Source organism: Papilio machaon, chromosome 14, assembly GCF_912999745.1.
Source record: "Papilio machaon chromosome 14, ilPapMach1.1, whole genome shotgun sequence".
In the NCBI taxonomy this organism is placed as follows: domain Eukaryota; kingdom Metazoa; phylum Arthropoda; class Insecta; order Lepidoptera; family Papilionidae; genus Papilio; species Papilio machaon.
The window spans coordinates 761,607-779,379 of NC_059999.1; the positions used below are offsets into that span (position 1 = coordinate 761,607).

The 17,773-nt window shown below is 32.4% G+C and overlaps 1 protein-coding gene across 2 annotated transcripts in view; it reads left to right on the plus strand.

Moving 5' to 3' along the window:
• The first annotated feature begins 8,090 nt into the window (after positions 1 to 8,090).
• Positions 8,091 to 17,773, plus strand: part of LOC106710081 (protein PALS1) — a 105,547-nt gene continuing 95,864 nt past the window's right edge. For both annotated transcript variants that reach the window (XM_045680966.1, XM_045680970.1), the window contains exons 1-2: positions 8,091 to 8,428; positions 17,498 to 17,631. In XM_045680966.1, coding sequence (XP_045536922.1) covers positions 17,611 to 17,631 — 21 coding nt within the window. In that variant the 5' untranslated portion in view covers positions 8,091 to 8,428; positions 17,498 to 17,610. The remainder of the gene's footprint in view (positions 8,429 to 17,497; positions 17,632 to 17,773) is intronic.

Genomic DNA, 17,773 nt, shown 5'->3' on the forward strand with positions numbered 1-17,773 from the left:
TATGGTTATAATCGGATTTTCAATGACACATGACATATTTTTGTAATCAAGTGAAGTGAACAAGTATTAAAATTTTGATTTATACAGCATGTTATAATTTTTGTTATTTTTTTTAATAGCTACTCTACGTGGTGCTAACATTTTTTATTAAATAAATCTTAACTAAAGTGATTGATTTCTGAAAGATATAAAGAAAAAATATGAAAATAAAAATGTTTATATTAATCATAGAATAAAGTATCATGGCGAAATATTACGTATTAAATGGACTTATTTAAATGTCTACGTTTATTTAACGTTGGTTGTAAATATATAAATGAAAAAACTTTACTATTATTTGTAAAAAAAAATATTTCCTAACGTAAGTAAACAAATGAAAATAGGTAAAGAAAACCTCTTTTTCAAATTTTTTTAGGCTGTAAGCACTGACCGTTAATCAATTTATATATACTAGCAGTTTTTGGTAAAAATATGGCAACCCTCAGAAAATTGCTGACTTAAAAATATCGTAAAATCGGTAGTAAAGTAATAATCGTAAGATATTAGGATTTTGGTCCCTTGTTGAATCGGTCCATTCTTGAAACAGCTAAAAGCACTTCTATAGAGACAATATTATAAAAAATGCTCTCCCGAGGATCCGTTTAGCACCAGATAGAATATAAGTAAAAAAAATTGTCAAAGAAAAAGTTATTAATCATCCGTAAAAAGAGTATTATACAATTAAATCAATTTAAAAATATGAGTGATAAATCAACTTAGTGCCTTTCTAATCCAAGACAGATCTGATGGATTACTAACCGGTTAACTGCTAGCTTAATTAAAAAATATGGCGGATCAAAGTAAATATATTTTTGTATGAAATGAAAACAATTTTTATAACTCATTTATGTAATAAATATATCTCGACAAAAGTTATCGATAAAAAATAAAAATTAATTAATTAATAGTTAATTGTCCTTTTGATCTGTTTTATTCATCGTCTTACAAATTACTTTTTAATACATTAATGAAATTCATATAACACACCATTTGTAACTTGAGATTTTGTTTATTGTCGAAGCTTGTAACGGTATTAAACTTTACTTTTGGCCTAGTACGAATATTTGTAAGCATCATCGTCGTATCGCATCATCAATGATGTTAAAATTAGTATGAGATTTTTGGTGTACTTTACGCCCGACAGGGGGTGCTGCACAAATTTGATTAATTTTGTCGACTACGATATGAAGGCGATTGTCAAAAATTATCTTGCTAGGCCCACTGTTAACTGAATAGTCAAAGTTACCATGACTATATTTAAATGCAATGCATTAACCGAATAAATTGTTTCCTAAAAGTTATTTGGAAAGAATCCAATCACTTTTGCTCTCGTTGATTGAATGCTAGAAATTTTATACTTTAGTGCAGATATGGTGAAACTTTACGTATCAACGTGATATTTTTCTAAATCTAATGAGGTCATATAGACGTGCAATCATATAATTTTGAATTTGTGATTATTGGGTACATTCCGAATCTCAGTGATCACTTCTCGCACGCTCCCTATACCTTCAAACTTTTTATCGTAATGGATAAGAATTTTGTAATCAGTGATGTGTTTCGCACTAACTTTACTAATTTTTAAGGCAGATTGTTTTGAGGCATTTAATTTATTAGCCACGGAAACTTATTGTGCAGCTCGACTGTATTAAAAAAAAATAGAAACAAAAATAAAAAAATCATGGCAGTAGGAACCCACAGTTGGATAAAACTCAACAAAAACTATTATTAATATCGTTCATGTTTTAATTATCAGCCAGTTGCATTTACTTTATTTTGCATGAAGTCAGTTGCCATTATTTCAGAAAAAAATTAATTCATAAAATCTGATGATAATTGAATAATTAGCTTGAAAATTAGGTTATTGTTTTGTTAAAACTAATTTGATATTTTCCAATAGGTTCACCGTCCGCTGGCAACTGGGATAATCTGGAACTTGCAGACGAGATAATGGACGTAAACGAAACCAGACTGGAAGACATGTCAAGGACAGAAGTACTCAGTCATATACACGAGGTAATGATTTTTTTTATTGTTTTTTAATTATGTATCAACTCGCTGTCGCTCGCGACTCCGTCCGCGCGGAATTAAAAAAAAGTAATAAGTCGTGTGTACTTCAGACTATATTCTTTGTCTGTGCCAATTTCATTAAGATCCGTTGAGTCGTTACGGAGATACCTTCAAACAAACATCCATCCATCCATCTAAACATACGCATTTACAATATTAGTAAGATTTATCTCAATGAATACAATTCCAATGTTTTATTGCTATATCGAAAATAGCAGGCGCTTACTTGCATCGAAGGTGGCAATTAAAATTCATATAGCAAATTACATTGCATGCTGGTCTCAGATACTGATTGTATTATTGTCTATGCATAGATGTACATATATATACTATATACATACATTGTTCTGAGTTTTATTGACTAAGATTCATAGCTTTTGAATAAGTTTATAGATGTCATGGTTTCATAATTTCAACCAAGCGTAACTTCCGAACTAATGTTTCTTTACATCGTCGTTCTTTTACATGTCTTTAATCGCATTGCTCGTCTATTGGCTCTAGTCGAGTGACGTCATCAATAGTTTCTCTAAATAGATACAATAGCAAACGCGAGGACAATCGGCATTGTCCGCCGCCCGCTCACAAGATTATGTACATAACTATCGGAACATCAGATGTAAAATATAACTCCTCAGTTAGTAGGCTACTATGCTCTGCTTCTTCTTCTTTAACAAGAAGTCAAGCACTTGCCGTCCATTCCCAAATTGCTAGCTGGCTGGCATAGTCTACAAAAGGGTCTGAGTCTACTGTTTAGATCATGTCGTAAAATATGGCCATGGTATAAACCTTATTGCATTCTAGTTGTTCATTTTTATAAAGGGTCAGTCAAGAAGCGAGCGTATCACCATCTTAAAAGCCAGCAACGCATCTGCGCTTCCGCTGGTATTGCAGATGTCCATGGGCGTCGATGAACTCCTTGGAGTTCCCGCTGCACGTTTGCACCATTTTCAATTATAATAAAAAAAAACAAGTTAATAAATTTATTTAATAAATCAACAGAATTCAATAATTATAAGAAATAATTTCCAGTGCTTTAAAATTCACTTTAGTTATCACAAAGTTAATTAACTTTAGTTTTAATACGTTCCTAAACATATTACATCGCCAGCTGGAAAACATTGCAACTGCAATGAAGCGGCTTCACATATGAGAATGTTGGAACATTCCACTTTAGTAATTTGTTCCGGCGATGTTCCGGACAGCTGGAGCACGTCCAAATTAGTTCGTCCGGAATTTGTTTTGTTCCAGAGACCGAATGATCTCAGTTTACAGAACAAACCCGAACTAAATGCGCAAATGTATTGAAGTTTCTATTTAAATAATTGTAGTTGAACACGTATTGTCTTTTATTTCATAAGGTGGCAAACGAGCAAACGGCCACCTGGATTCGCCGCAATAGCGAGGCGACCGTTGCCCATAGACATCCGCAAATGCAGATGTGTTGCCTACCTTTAATCAACGGAGAAGGACGGCACAGAAAGAGGATATTTCTCTTTCCTATGCGTCCCCTCTTCCGCCAAATCCAATTTCCCTTCCCATCCTTTTCTAATAAGGAAAGGGTGGGAAGGGAAAGAAGACAAAAATTAGGCCTCCGGTACCACACACATCAGACGAAACGTGGAATTGCTTCCACTTCACGCCGGCCAATTCGTGCACCCAACAAATATTGTTGTTGCGGGATCTACCACCGTTGATTCTACTGACAAACCAACTGTTAGACAGCGATCTCAATTTTTTTCAGTAAGAGTGACAGAGAAGATCGTATGTTTTTACTAGTTTTTTGTCACTGGAAATTGAATTGTTTAAATTATTTTAAACTGTTTCTTTCAGATTACAATGATAGAGTTTGTAAAAATATTACACAACAAATACAAATAGTACAATACATAGTTTGTCTTAAGATTTCGTGCTGTAACTATTTTATCATAATAATATTGGTACGTCTTTATGTAATCGTGAACGTGATGTATTTACGATTTTTAAAACCAAAATCAAATTTTTATATTTTGTTTGTCTGTTTGTTTATTCGACTGTGACTTGAAAAAAAAGTAGCGTTTTTTCTACACTGATTCACGAGCGATCCCTAGTAAGAATACATAATAAAATGAATGAAGTAAATCTGAATTACAGCAAGAAATCTTTTAAGATTTGTCTTAACAAAGTGTTTTATAACTGCACCAAGTTTAGTCCACTTTTGTGAGTAAAACTTCGAAATTAATTAACAAGTCCGATGTTTTTGAAAACAAAAACAAGTTTCTCACTAACTTTGTGTTACAACTGAAAATATTACATTTCCGTATACTTTGTATTTAATGTTTTCCATTTTTGTTGGTACGATAAACGAATCTTTAGGTTATATTCAAATTTTTCAGTATGTCAAAAATTTGAATTGGCGCGTAACCGCAACGATGCTACGCAATAACTGCAATATGGTTTTCTTTAAGCGTCCACTCCATATTTAAAAATGAGTAAAATCCTAAAAAGTATACAGTTTTATTTTCATGAACAATTCGAAATTCGAATTCAATAAACTTTTTTGTGGCCAGCATTCTAAAAGAAAAGTTTTTACTGTGTGACAATACTTATGTGTATGACCTAGCTGTGTATATCTAAAATACTGAACTCAAAGATCATTAAATTCTTTTGTTTTTTTGTTTCAGTGTATATCATCGTGTGTGATCAAGTTACGAGTGAAGAGAAGGAGCGAGACAAAATTATGTAAGTTATTATCTCTTTCTTTCAAATTTTACCTTTACGTGTGATGAGCCTAGCAGGAAAGTGTGCGACAAGCGTCTTCGTATCGTCATCGTCAGTTAGGTCAAAACTAGTATGAGATTTCCGTATAACTCTCGATAGAGGTACTACACAAATTTTAATACAAAGTAGATGACGATACGATAAGAATTGTTACAATTATTCGTACTAGGCCCACAGAAATTGGGATGCAACAAAAAATAGATAGATACGTAATTTACAAACGTGAATTCGATCGAAACCTCATTCATTTAAATGTTTCAAGCCCTTTAAGGCTGTACGTTTAAATAAAGAATAAAAAAACAAATGACTTTCTAATAAAAACATTAAAAAAAACGGCGTACATTTTTTAATGCTTTTTGTGAGCCTCAAAAAATGCCATCAAGTTGAGTAGAGTTTGTAAACAGCAATAAAAAATATAATTAAAATTATATAATATAACTACAATAACAATGTTATGTATAATTTATGTAACATAGTACTTAAAAGGGAAAACTTGTCTAATGCATTTAACGGATCTTTAATATTAAAGTTTCCAGGTGCCAATGTTTTAATATCACTTTATACTTGTTACTAGTTTGCTCTACTTTCTGATTCAATATCGGTCGTTTAAGATTGCCGTCTTTATTTTTATTTTTAGATGCCGAAATCTAGTGAACAAAAAAAAACGATATTGATTTTAAAACTTTAAATCCAAGGTTATACAAAGAAACAAAGATTGTATAACAATGATTTAGATGTTTTAATACATCTAATTACAAGTGTTGACAATTTATAATTTTTGTTCAAGTTGCGCGGCAGTTTACAATTAATTAGTAACTCTTAATTTTTAATTATTACGTTTTCGATACACACGCAAACGCTGTGGGTGTCCAATCTAAAACACACGTATGCAAAAAAAAAACGAATTGTAAAAAAATAAAAGTTAGTTATTTCTTTTTTTAAAATTATAAATGATTTTTTTTTCTTTTATTTTTTCACTAAATGTAAAATTAATTTAATGATAGGGGGAAGGGATTGGCTCCTGAAACACAGGGCTTCCACATAATTGTGTATATGAGTGATACAATAAAGCAGTTATTTATTTATTTATTCTAAACTTGCTTTTACCCGCGACTCCGTCCGCGCGGAATAAAAAATAGAAAACGGGGTAAAAATAATCCTATGTCCGTTTCCTGGTTCTAAGCTACCTGCCCACCAATTTTCAGTCAAATCGATTCAGCCGTTCTTGAGTTATAAATAGTGTAACTAACACGACTTTCTTTTATATATATAGATTAGTTTTTTATTTGAAGTACATACATATTAAATAGGAAAGCGCTTTTCTTAAAAAAAAAAAAACTTTTTGAGACAAGAGATATCAAATGAATAATTAAAATGCTATTGTTTATATAAGTTTTTATTTTTTGTTATTCGGGGATTTCATTTTATGATAAAAATTATCGAGACTTTATTTTTCTTTTGATAAATTAAATTCATGAACCGTCGTTAAATGTTAACTGTATCGGACTTCTTAAGTCAATTCGTTAAAAATAGATCAAATCTCTATAAGACTTCAGTTGTAAGCCATGATGAAAAGTAAATCGGATTTCTCTGCCTCAGAAATATCTTAGATAAAGCCTTGCTGAAATTAACCTCGGAAATATTTTAACACGAATTCTTTGTTCGTTATGAAAAGGGGAAACAATTTTTTTTAACTTTTATCTTTTGTTTAATGCAATTTAAAAAAAAAGAAAGAACTATAAGGATAATTTTTCTACACTATCATAATTTTTAGGCGAACTCTTAGAGTAATAATTGTAATAACCTATTTACATAATTGGTAACCTAATTTGTACGTCAATTTTTTAAACTAAAAGTAAGGAAAATTCAATAATTCAAGGGAATTGAAGATGATCTAAAACACAACGAAGAAGATAGATAAATAATTAAATTTAAATATTATTAGGTCCCGATGATCTGAAATTCCTTTCTTTATTTCCTCATCATCATCATCAACCTGTCCTTATCCCTATGGAGGGTCGGCACAGTATGTACTACTCCTCCATACATCTCTATCAGCCGTCATATCTGAATTTACCCCTTTCTTACACATATCCTCTTTCTCGCAATCCATCCATACTTTCTTTGGACTTCCTCTACCTTTCTTCATTTTCTAATATCACTTATTGTAAATGCAAATGTTTGAATGTCTGGATGGATGGACGGATGTTTGTTCGAAGGCACCTCCGGAACGGTTGCATGGATCTCGATTAAATTTAGCTTAGAGGTAGAGCAACGTCTGGAAGAACACATAGGCTACTTTTTAAGTTTCTTTTTAATTTCGCGCGAACGAAGTCGCGGGCGACAGCTAGTGTATTATATATAATGTTTCGTAGTAACTGTTTTGTACTAAATAAATACACATAAACAATATGGGCTAATGCTAATTTCAGGAAAATCTTTTTTGCCTACTGTGGGCTGTGGCAAAGAAAATAGGCAGGGTTTCTAGTTCCAGTTCATTTTCTTTACTATAAGTACATTGGAAGCTAACTTGATTAAGAGTAAGGCGCAAATAATTCCTGACTATAACTATGTTTTACTTAACAAAGCATAGAAATCTGGTTATGGTCTTAATATAGTATGACGATGTCAAATATATACCAATTACTTAATTTAACAGAGTTGCAACTGTGTTGAGCAACGTTCCAGTTGGAACGTTGTCGTAGTGGAAGGCAGTGAGTGAATCACATTCGTGTAATTGTGCGCACCCGCTTGTTTTCGCTCGGACACAGCCTTTGAGGTTATTGTTACGGTGCTGCCATCTATTGAAATGTTCCTACAAGTAAAGGTTTATTTAAACATAAGAAATTAACATAAGTAAATTGATATTAACCAATACAGCACAAATTAAGAAAAATAAATAAACATAACGCGATAATACTCTATGGTAATAAGAACTACTCGTACTTTAAAAGATGTTGTAAGACACTTTAGTAGGAAAAAAAACTTTCAAATACCGATAAATTAACATCAAGACACTGATACCATCAAGTTAACTGTAATTAAAAATATTTAAATTAAATCCAGTCAACTCTTAATAGTCAACTTTGTAGAGTAAAAATAAAGCGATCGTATTTCAAATGTATTTGATAATTTAAGAGATTTTATAACATAGGTAATTCAAACAATACAGGAAAACACGTCCACAAGCATAGCAACACTGTAAAACTGATGTGCGAACGAGACAGAAAACTGGTTGTCGTGTCGAGTCACCGATCGCTTTGCCGTCGTTGGTGCGTTTGCAAGTCGGACGAATATTATTAAACAACAATTACCAATGTTTTGGCTCACAAAATCATTGTTTGAACAATATTGAGTGCAGGTTCGGTGTGATACAGTGTGACACAGTTTGACATCGTGCCGTGTTAGTGTCCGGTCGTTCGGGGTGATTGAACTTGGACCAAGAAGACTAAAGCCTTCGGGGCTTTCCTTCTGGATTCTGACTTATAAGATTAAAATAGTTACAAGTGTTTGTTATTAATGTTTTTCTTTAAAGTTGGTAGTGTCATATAACTTTTATCAGGTGAGTCATATCGCTTTTTATTAGCAGTTTACTCAAAAAAAATCGTCTTATTCGATTCCAATAAGAAAATTGCTATTTACGTTTTATTATGAAATTAGAACAGTTTTCAATTCGAACGGTTTCAAATGGTTTAACAATAAGTATCCAACGAGAGACAAACACGTCGTGGAAATACCGGTTCGAATATTACAGAGAACTGGCCTCAGCTCAGCCACAATAAGCCTTCGTATCGTCGAAGTGATGTAGAGTTCATTTTATGATCTTGATGAATATTTATCTAAAAGAATGAATACAATACGCAAGACAGAATAAAAGAATAGATCTGTAAAACATTATAGTTATTCAAGAATAATTTAACCCTATTGTTAGCAAAACTGGGTGTTCTACGTAATGTTTATACGCAAAGTTTTCAAAATTGCGATCAAATGCCACATACACTTTGAAGCACAATTTTCAAAATCTCAAAACACTCAGAAATAATGTCATCTCATTTTTTCAAGGTGAGTGAGAAGGATAACAATATAATTATTGTACAATTGCTTAGTTTGCCAAAAATCACGGTTACTTTATGTGAAAAGATTTGTATTTCGTAAAATTAATTTTTAACTACGGTTTATGAACTTGATTACCTATTTTTCACTCGTTTAATTTACGACAAGTATTTTTAATTGACTTCTAAAAGGAGGTTTCAATTCGTCTGTATGATTTTTATTTATGCATATGTGAGACATCGTTATTTCGATTTTTGTTTTTGAAACTATATAAAGCGTTACTTAAACATTGTTCGTGTCTAGTTATGATAATAAAAATGTATTACAAACCAAAACATTAAATATATGTACATCATTATTAACATTGTTAAAATACATAACATGATTTTACATAAGTTCAATGTAAAATTCGATATAATAAAAAAACATATCGACGAAACTTTTCAAAGATTTCTTTATAATACGATTACAAAAAAATTTTGACAAAATTATTTCTACTTTAATCATTTCATTGAGCATGTTAAAACATAAAAACGTTAACCGCAAAAATGTTTTATATAATAAAAATATTTTCTATATAAAGCGCTACTATAGAAAAAAAACTTCATTGGCTTCAGTAAGATAGTTACTTACTTTTGTGATAAGTATACAATGAAATGGCTGTCAAGGTGAAAATTATTATAAAATTCCAAGACTTAGATGTACACAATTATAATTGCAATACTTCAACAAAAAGTAATCTCCGTTTTTATACTTGACATCCTTGACTCATAGTAAATTAATACTAAACATTTGTCATTCCTTTTAGTCTCGGAGAAAATTCTGAAATAGCATTATTAAAGTAGATTTGTTTTGCGTTATTAATCGAACATGGACAATTTTGAAATTTATTTTTAACTAGCTGTCGACCGCGACTCCGTCCGCGCGGTATAAAAAAAATATAAGTGGCCTACGTGTTCTTCCTGACTATGTTCTATAACTGTGCCAAATTTCATAAAGATCCGTTGTGCCGTTTCGGAGATACCTTCAAACAAACATCCATCCATCTATCTAAACATTCGCATTTATAATATTAGTAAGATATAAGATATCAACCTTACTATTTTCGTATTTTTATTTCAGCAGCGGAGACTTATTTTTAATTTCCTTGTTTATTGAGGTACATTATTTCGTATTTCAGTTGTTTGTAACTTCTCGCTATTTTAAAAGTTAGCTAGAATTAGGCGTTAGGTAACTATGGATATATTTCACGAGTTGCATAAAGCTTGTCTACGCCTGGTACAATGACTCAACTACCAGCTGAGTCTTAATCCATAAGATTGTAGTTATTACTTAACACATTGTTTGTTGTAAGAATGCACTTAGTAGTAATGGATATTAAGAAATAGATTCTTAAAGATATGACGCTGTGACTAGTACAGATGATGGTTCTAATGTTGTCTTGTAATACTTATTAAAAATATGTTTTTTATGCTCTTTTACTTTGCTATGTAGTGCTGTATTTCTTACAGATATACATTTTTTTATAAAGTGGCAAGCGAGCAACTGGCTATTTGAATTAGCCGTAATAGCGAAGCGAGCGCTGCCAATAGACATCCGCAATTGTAGATGCGTTGCCTACCATTAATCGACGGAGGATAGGACGCACAGTAAGAGAATAGTCTCCCCTTCCTATGCGTCCCCTACTTCGTCAAACCTACATCCCCTTCCCATCTCCTTATAAGAAAAGGTTGAGTATGGTAAAGAGTAAAGAGGATTAAAATTATGCCTCCGGGACTTAAACAAATCAAACGAAAATTTGTAGTATTTCACTGGTTGATCTGGCCAATTCGTGCGTCCAACAAATATGTTGCTGTCGTCTACCATTGTTAAAGACTGAATTAACGTCAGTACCCCCACTACACATTTAGAAGTATCGCCTGGTTTATTTTCTCGAAGAGTATGACAAAGTTCATAATGGTTTTGTGTAGGCGTAACAGCAACCTATGGTTAGTATATTGATACAAAATAGAATTAACTAATTTGTTATATGTTTATTAATCCGAATGATTTGTTTTTAATGCTTAAACAATGTTTTAACTTGTCAACAAACTATTGTATGGAATGTAAATATAAACACGCTTGTCAACTAAATGAGTAGTCAGCCATAGCATTATTTTGTTAATGCGTCATTCGCAACATACTTATTATAACATACTTGTTAAATACTTGTGCATAATGATTTTGGCATTAATTTAACTTTTTCTTTCTCTCTTTTTAAAAACACGTATTTTTTTAAATCTTACGACACTAAACGTTCCTGTTTATTTCAGGTTAATCTTATTCATTGTTATTTGAGCGTAAAGGTTGTTCCTTAATTTACAATTCTCATCTTCTCTCTTCAGTTGAAGTTCTTTCTGAGTATGACTTTGAAAGTTACGCTTTTCGATGGCAATGTACGATAACTTAGTTTCTTGGCACTTGTCCACGCGATTATACTTTGCAGTGACGTTGAATGGATACCGAGTATCATTATTGACGCTCATATGAGGAAATATGCCTAATAATGAAATCACTGTTCAGTGAAATTGTGTTTATAATATTTTGTTTATCGAATTTATTTATCCAACAGTAAATGTAATCTTACTAATATTATAAACTAGCTTTTACCCGCGACTCCGTCCGCACGAAATAAAAAAAAATGCACACAAGATAAAAAAGTTCCTATGTCCGTCTCCTAGTTCTAAGCTACCTCCCCATCAATTTTCAGCTAAATCAGTTCGACCGATCTTGAGTTATAAATAGTGTAACTAACACGACTTTTAGATCAATAGATGGATGTTTGAAGGTATATTCGGAACAACTCAATGTATCTTGTATCAATGTAGAACATAGTCTGTAGGAACACATAGGTTATTAATTTTTTTTCTGCCGCGCGGACGGAGTTGATAGCTAGTTGTAGTATAATTGTTTCTCATACAGTGAATTTTGTAAATTCTTAAAGAAATAAAGATCTTAAACCACAACTGTCTGTTGTCGAGTCAAGTAACTTGGAATAATAATTATTATTCATAACTAGCTTAACCCACACTTGGCCAGCGTGGTTGACTATGGCCTAGTCACCCCTAACTTGAGGTAGGCTCCGAGCCCCTCAGTGGGGACGTATAGTGAGCTGATGATGATGATGACGATGTCGCTCGCGAGGAATTGAAAAGAACATAAAGTAGCTTATGTGTTCTTCCTGACTATGATCTACATCTATGCCAAATTTCATTGAAATCCGTTGAGCCGTTCTGGAGATACCTTTAAACAAACATCCATCCATCCAAACATTCGCATTTATGATATTAGTAAGATTCGTCTTCGTCAATTATAGATGTAATTTTTCAACTATTACAACACAAGAACAATAAATATAGGTTCCCATTTCCATCACGCGTCTTATTCTCTTTAAAAAAATCTAGATAACATCGTGCCGATGTGTTTGAGCAGTGGAAATCTACGGTTAACTCTAGTTAAAGAACACGTGCACGTAGTTTTAAGGTTTCGTTTCTATGCCAACAAACTGAAGCCTAACAATTTCCTCGTGCCTTTGTCTGCCCGATCAAATGTTGAGGTTATTCTGATTACCGATGTTTATAATAGTTTAAATATAAATTTTAATTAAATATATGACTGTAATTAACTAACAATAATGTTGATGATGAAATAAAGTTTGTTTTTTAAAGTTTTTCAACAGATTTTTATAATTCCTTCTTGCTCACTTGATATCAGTGTTACTTTAAGTTATATTTGTTAATCTATGCATTACACAGATTATATTTATGTTGGCATAGCTATCTTAAAATGTGAAAAATGACTGAATTGTGCGCGAAAAATTGGCCGTTTACCCTTTAGCAGTTTCTTAACTTCACCAAATGGGATTTTAACGAAATCTTTTTGAGTCTAAATTACTTTTGTTATCTAAAAGTCACAGAGTAAAGACTAATCTACATTATTATTGACGATTAAATAGTTTTATACTTCAATATAACCGCATATTTAAAAGATGTTAACGGATGAAATAACTGAGAACCCACGCTTCTTGTATGATTTCTTTTACAAGGACAATAGCTCCACCACGTGGGTGTTAACGCCTACGTTATCTAGAAAATTCATAATCGCACATTTATTTAAACACATTTTATACTTTAACTACTAACTCGATAGAAATTTAAATTGAAATAAAAAAACACAACTATGTAGTATGTACTTTTGAAGAAATTTGAAACTAAAATTTTTTAGGTAAACTAAAGACTTTTATAGGTTACTAGGTATCGCCCGCGACTCTGTCCGCGCGGAATTAAAAGAAAACATAAAAAAGTAGCTTATGTGTTCTTCCAGACTATGATCTACATCAGTGCCAAATTTCATCGAGATCTATCCATCAATCCATCTTCATCATTAAACTTTTTGATGGAACTTAAAATTGTTTAGTTCGTAACGAATGTACGTTCACTTGTAACGGTGTGATGTGGTCTCGGCACGTTGTCGTTTGTCACGCTGTTTTCCGTCTAACTGTAACTCTGCTGCATATTACAAAATTATTGGTGTACAAATAATACATTTGACGTAGAATAACTTACTACTACTCACTGTTAAAAATTAATAACTGATTATGTACATCTTTTATTTTAATCGTGTTGTAGAACTTAATATATAATTGGCTGTGTCATGTACATATTTTAAAATTATCTACAAATGGCATGGATATTTATAATAAAAATTACGTCACAGGAAAGGTTTTGTCCATCTATTTTAGATGGCATAGAATATTAAACTGCTATAAAAATAGCAGAATAGCAGCCAGAAATAGCGATATAGCTGTGAACAGCTATGGCGCTAGTGTCGCCTGTCTGTGGTCAAGTCTAGACGCGGCGATGCGTGGGCAAATTGGTCGTTGCCCTACAACTAGTGTTGTAATACATAGATTTATAGCCTTATTTGATTGGCTTAGTATTTTTTTCTTTTATCTGTTGTACTTAATGTCTCGTGTATTAAATTTTGATCTGATCGATGATTTTATTTTCATTATTTTTAAAAAAGTTAGGCCTTATCTATCTATATAACTATATCTATATAACTTTGAGATCGATCCTTATTTTTTAGTTCAATTCCAGATTAACAATATACCTTGTTTTTCGATTGATCTTGCAATCTTTGGATTGGTTTTTAAACTAGATTAAAAATGTGAATTAAACATACCATCGATAACTAAATAATGGTGCAAGATAGATTTTTGATCGTCAGCCATATGCGTTGTTTGCAATGGGGACGTGATTTTTTTACCTTCGCTGTACATTCGCACATACACCGTTTTAGCTCATTACTTCACAAGTGCAAGTAATGCTAGTTTTTATCACTGCCGAGATGCGCACTTTGTGTACCGTTGTTTATATTTGTATAGGAATGTCTAGAACGGGTTCGAGCCGTCCGGGCCACAAGTGACCAACATACGCTAAATTTGCATTTCATTTTGAACTTTAAGTAGAAAGTATAAGGTACAGTTTACTTTTAACAAAATGTTCTAGATTACTTTCTGATTTTTAACCTAGAGATATCAATACTGGCAATCAGTAATCATAGAAATTAATGTTCTATGTCATTGTTTCTATACTATCTTTTTGATTTTGCTGCAGTATTTTTTGTAATTCAAACAGCCGCTTCATCATTTAATATGTTAGTGAGTTATAAATAGAAACTTTGTAATGAAGCGTCGGTGGCTCAGGGATTAAAGTTCCTGGTTCTACAGGTCCTGGGTTCGAATCTCTTTATGTACCAATGTGTTTTTCGAAATTCGATTTACATATGTACATTTATCTGACGTTCTTACTGTGAAGGAAAACATCGTGATGCAACCTGCACATATCTGAAGAAATTCGATGACATGTGTGAAGTCAACCAAACCGCACTGGGCCAGCGTGGTTGACTATGGTCTAGTGACTCCTAACTTGGGGTAGCTCCTCAGTGGAGACGTATAGTGAGCTGATGCTGATGAATAAAGCTTAAAAAACATTGATAATACAATACTGAGTTGATCAGTTTGATTAAACAGTCAGCAGTTGAAACTAAGAGTATGAAGAACTAAAGGAACTAAGTTAGTACGTGTAACTTAACCTCGTGTTGATTTTCCCCTTGAATAAAATTTTGGCAGTGAAAGACACGTTACAAATCCTTTGAAAGCGTTAATTTGTATGCCATCATACAATTGTAATATTCTTTAGTTAGGGTTTTACTTGTTGTGACCGTTACTTTGTAAACATATTAATTTTATAAACATTCTCATTACGTAAAATGTTTTTCATACTGGTCAAATATGTTATTATTTGAAAACTGTAGAAGAAGAAAAACTGTTTTTGATTTTTGACGTCGACAATAAATGTAATTTTTATTTACATTTTATTACTTACAAAATATTCATTTATTTAAGTGTCACAACACTGGTGGCCAGTGCGGCAACTGCGTAACTGCTATAACCAGCTTAAAAACGGTTGCAACTAGTTATTAACGTATTCCTAACTGTCATAACTCCTGTCATATAGCACGATTGTTATGTAAACACTAAAATTACATAATACAAATTATGATATACGAAAGTAATCGTTATTGTTTGTGCAATAAGGAATAAGAAACTGTGCAACATTTCGCTTCCAATTGCGGTGGTTATCATTAACTGCATGCTACTTGCATTCCTTTCTGGTTTTTAAATTACATAAATATAGTAATATACAAACTATTGTATCAATTATTGGATAAATTTGGAGTATTTATTTTACATTTCATATTTTATAACTGCAAACAAAGAAGTGACCTAGATTCTCACAACAGTGAATTGGTCCTGCCGAAAGTAAAATAAATTATCCACTAAACTTTTATTCTTTTTGGAAAGACAGAGATAACATTAATTTTTTTACACGTGTTTCAGCAGTGGAAACGCACTGTTAAAGATACACTTGATATATTTTAAGCGAAACCATTAGTCAGGCTTCTTTTAGATAGAGCGCAATAGTTCTCGAGTAGACCGTCGATTCTATGTAGTACATATTACTTCTTGATCGTTGTTCGAGCAATAATAGCAACTCGGAATATTCTTATTTTGTTGTATTGTAAAATTTAGGCTTGCATTTTACTAGAAATATAGTAGACTTTGATTTAAACACGTGTTATTATTTTAAAACATGATTCTGATTTATATCATTGTAAGCATTTCATGATATATTTCGATTTATATTTAATTAAATTAACTATCAATTTAAGTTATTTTTTTCTTGCAATCTTGATAACATTAAAACGTTCTGGCAACATCGAACAGTGTAGATGTGCAATTGTGAACAAATGTATTCGATGAGCTTATTATTCTGCCAGCGTATAAGTTAGGGCTTTTCCATACGAGAGACTTAACCGTGCGTTTATTAATAGATAAAGACTGTCAAGGATGTTTGACCCGGTGGGCAAAATTGAAACTAAATTATGGTAAGCTCACTAGTGCCCTCCTCAATTCAATGAAGAGTCACAAGGTTCTTTTCATATTATAGATGTCACGTTATCATTTTCCTTTTATGTCATTTTCTATGCCCTATGATATTATTATAAGTTTTACTTGTTTTCAGAACTAGCCGTGACAGCAGCGCCTCTCTTATTGGATCAGATTTCCTTGTTTAACTTTACACACCTTTTAATGTTGTCACTTATTAATCTTGCTGTTTTGGTATATTCAAAAAATTGTGCTGGTTTAGTTACTTGTTACTAAATCTGTATCTACGTAATTTTTCTTTGTAGATTGTTCAAAACATATACTTTAGGTTTAATTTGCAAAATTAATTATTGAACATAACCTAACCTAATCTACCATTTAGTTACAAAATTAATAATAGAAGATTTGATTGTCTGCCAACTATTGTTACAATGATGCGTGGGTGATGCGATATTGTAATGCTCGTGTGTACGTGCTCTTATGAATACGTATTCATTGAGAGGGCGTCATAGTACACCCGGCGACGCAGTATGTTCATAGTTAATTCAATCCCGCAAACAATTACAGACAACAGTACCTTATTATAAGGACAAAAGTCGAGTGAAGTGTTGCTGAAGGGAGTAATGTACAGCTTTGTTGACTGTTGGACTGGAGGAATGTTGGGATGCTTGTTGAATATGAATGTAATGGAACTAGCGTTGGTTATGTAATGCGAAAGAGACGAGCGTTCCTTCTGTTAACTATGAAGTATTCTATTTGACAGGAGAAATTTTTCAAGTCTATGAACATTGTATGTGATTTGATTCCGAAAGGATTATTCGTCAGTTAATCGGTACAAAATTTATTGTTTTTGTTAAGTAAGTTAGGACATTGATACCTTGTCATCGAGTTAAGTATAGTTTTTCGCACATTTGTGTACCAAGTTGTTGTTACTTTATGAGGCATGTATCAAGCCCAAACACGCATTTATTCAAAGATGATGCACTATGATTTAAGAGTCTTTTTCATGATTTCTGTCGATATAAGATATGTAAAATGTCTTGTATAATTTTTAAATATACTTAATGGATGTTGATCTTGTTGCAGTGTCGGACATCGGTCACAACATCGTGCAAGATGCTTTCCTCATCGCGGTGGAGGAGCGCGCGCGCCAGCGGCTTCAACGACTTTCGGCGCTCAAGCGTATCACGCCCGTCGACATGTCCAAGCTCTCTCTTGAAGTAAGTATACTAACGTACAAACTTTATAAAGCCTCGCAATCACGCAAAAGATGCTTCATTCAAAGTTTCAGTTGGATGTAAAAGGAAGGGCGTGTCCACCTTCGTGAACACTAGCTCGTAGCTTATTACAACTTTCTATAAA